This window comes from Phaethon lepturus, unplaced genomic scaffold (genome assembly GCF_000687285.1).
Source record: "Phaethon lepturus isolate BGI_N335 unplaced genomic scaffold, ASM68728v1 scaffold38547, whole genome shotgun sequence".
Lineage (NCBI taxonomy): Eukaryota > Metazoa > Chordata > Aves > Phaethontiformes > Phaethontidae > Phaethon > Phaethon lepturus.
The window spans coordinates 380-1,811 of record NW_010553236.1 but is presented as its reverse complement, the minus strand read 5'-3'; the positions used below and the strand labels follow the sequence as shown (position 1 = coordinate 1,811).

The 1,432-nt window shown below is 63.8% G+C and overlaps 1 protein-coding gene across 1 annotated transcript in view; it reads left to right on the top strand.

Moving 5' to 3' along the window:
* The window catches only part of MAN2A2 (mannosidase, alpha, class 2A, member 2), a gene marked incomplete at its 5' end in the record, with an annotated part of 8,926 nt that extends 7,735 nt beyond the window's left edge, over positions 1-1,191 (top strand). Inside the window, 3 exon segments of the mRNA XM_010291478.1 lie at positions 189-377; positions 490-600; positions 1,039-1,191. Of these exon segments, the coding sequence (XP_010289780.1) occupies positions 189-377; positions 490-600; positions 1,039-1,191 (453 nt within the window).
* Positions 1,192-1,432: the final 241 nt, after the last annotated feature.

The window sequence follows — 1,432 nt, the reverse complement described above, 5'->3', positions numbered from 1 at the left end:
TTGGGTGCTGGGGAGGGTGTCATGTCTGGGTGGGTGCAGCTTGGGGTGCTGGGCAGGTGCCTGTTCTCTGAGTGCTGCTGGAGAGGCTGCAAGGAGCATGAGGCCCCGTGGGCCCTCTCCAGGCTCTGCTGCCTGACCCTGCTGCTCCCCTGGCCTGTGCTGACCCGTGTGCTCTTTGGCCTATGCAGGATGGCCGCCCGATCAGCTTCCCCTCCCTGCTGAGCCACATCACCTCCATGCACCTGAACGCCGAGGCCCTGGTCATGCCCGTGGCCCAGGAGAAGCCAGCCCCGCCAGCCCTGCGCTCATTCGTGCCCCTTTCCACCACTCTCCCCTGTGACTTTCACATCCTCAACCTGCGGATGCTGCAGGCAGAGGTGAGCTGCACCCTGTGAGCGGGGCAGGCACGGCCTGGGGGCAGCAGGACGCTCGGGGTGTGTCGCACCCGCTGTCCCCAGCATTGCACCTCACACCCTGGCTCCCCAGCAGGATGACTCGCTACCCTCAGCTGAGGCAGCCCTGATCCTGCACCGCAAAGGCTTTGACTGCAGCCTGGAGGCCAAGAACCTGGGGTTTAACTGCACCACCAGCCAGGGCAAGGTAAGACTATGCTGCCACCTCCACTCACCACTGGGTCAGAGCCAGGCAGGAGCCCCCGGCATGTCTGGCACCATGCCTGCCTGACTCCTGTGCTTGTGCCAAGCCAGGATGGAGGCTGGAGGGGGCCCCCAGGTGCCCCAGCACCAGTGTCCCAGAACCAATGGCTGGTCCCACAGCACAGCATGCAGCCACACTCTGCCCCTTGCCCAGGCAAAGCTGGAGAATGTTCATTTCTCACAAAGTGGGTCTGAAGCCTTCCATGAGTCCTGCATCCCCCAGTGGGGAAGGGCAGAGCCTGGGCTGGGTCAGCGTGGTGCCATGGGGGCCTGCGAACCAGCTGCTGGTACAGTGCTGCGTGCATGGTGCACAGTGCTGCGCTGCCAGGCACCATGTCCCACTCATCTGGGCCACCTGCCCTTCTCCCTCCTCTCTCCCTAGCTGGCCCTGGGCAGCCTGTTCCAGGGGCTGGAGCTGGGCTCACTGCAGCCCACCTCGCTGACCTTGATGTACCCGCTGGGCATGGCCTCCAACAGCACCAACATCCACCTGGACCCCATGGAAATAGCCACTTTCCGCATCCGCCTGGGGTAGTATCTTCTGGAGCAGGAGAGGAGGAGACTGGCTGGGCAGCGTGGGAGCAGCCCCTGAACCCAGCAGCACTGGCATGGCCTGGGAGAGGCTGGGCCAGCAGGCCCGTTGCAGGCGGGCGGGTGCTGGGCAGGAGGTGCCGGACTTGCAAAGGCTGCTGCCTTCTAATTTATTAGTCCTGTGTTCTCAGATAGATTTCAGAAGTGAACTGCTGTGGCAGGGCTGTGCAGAGGCTGTCAGATGC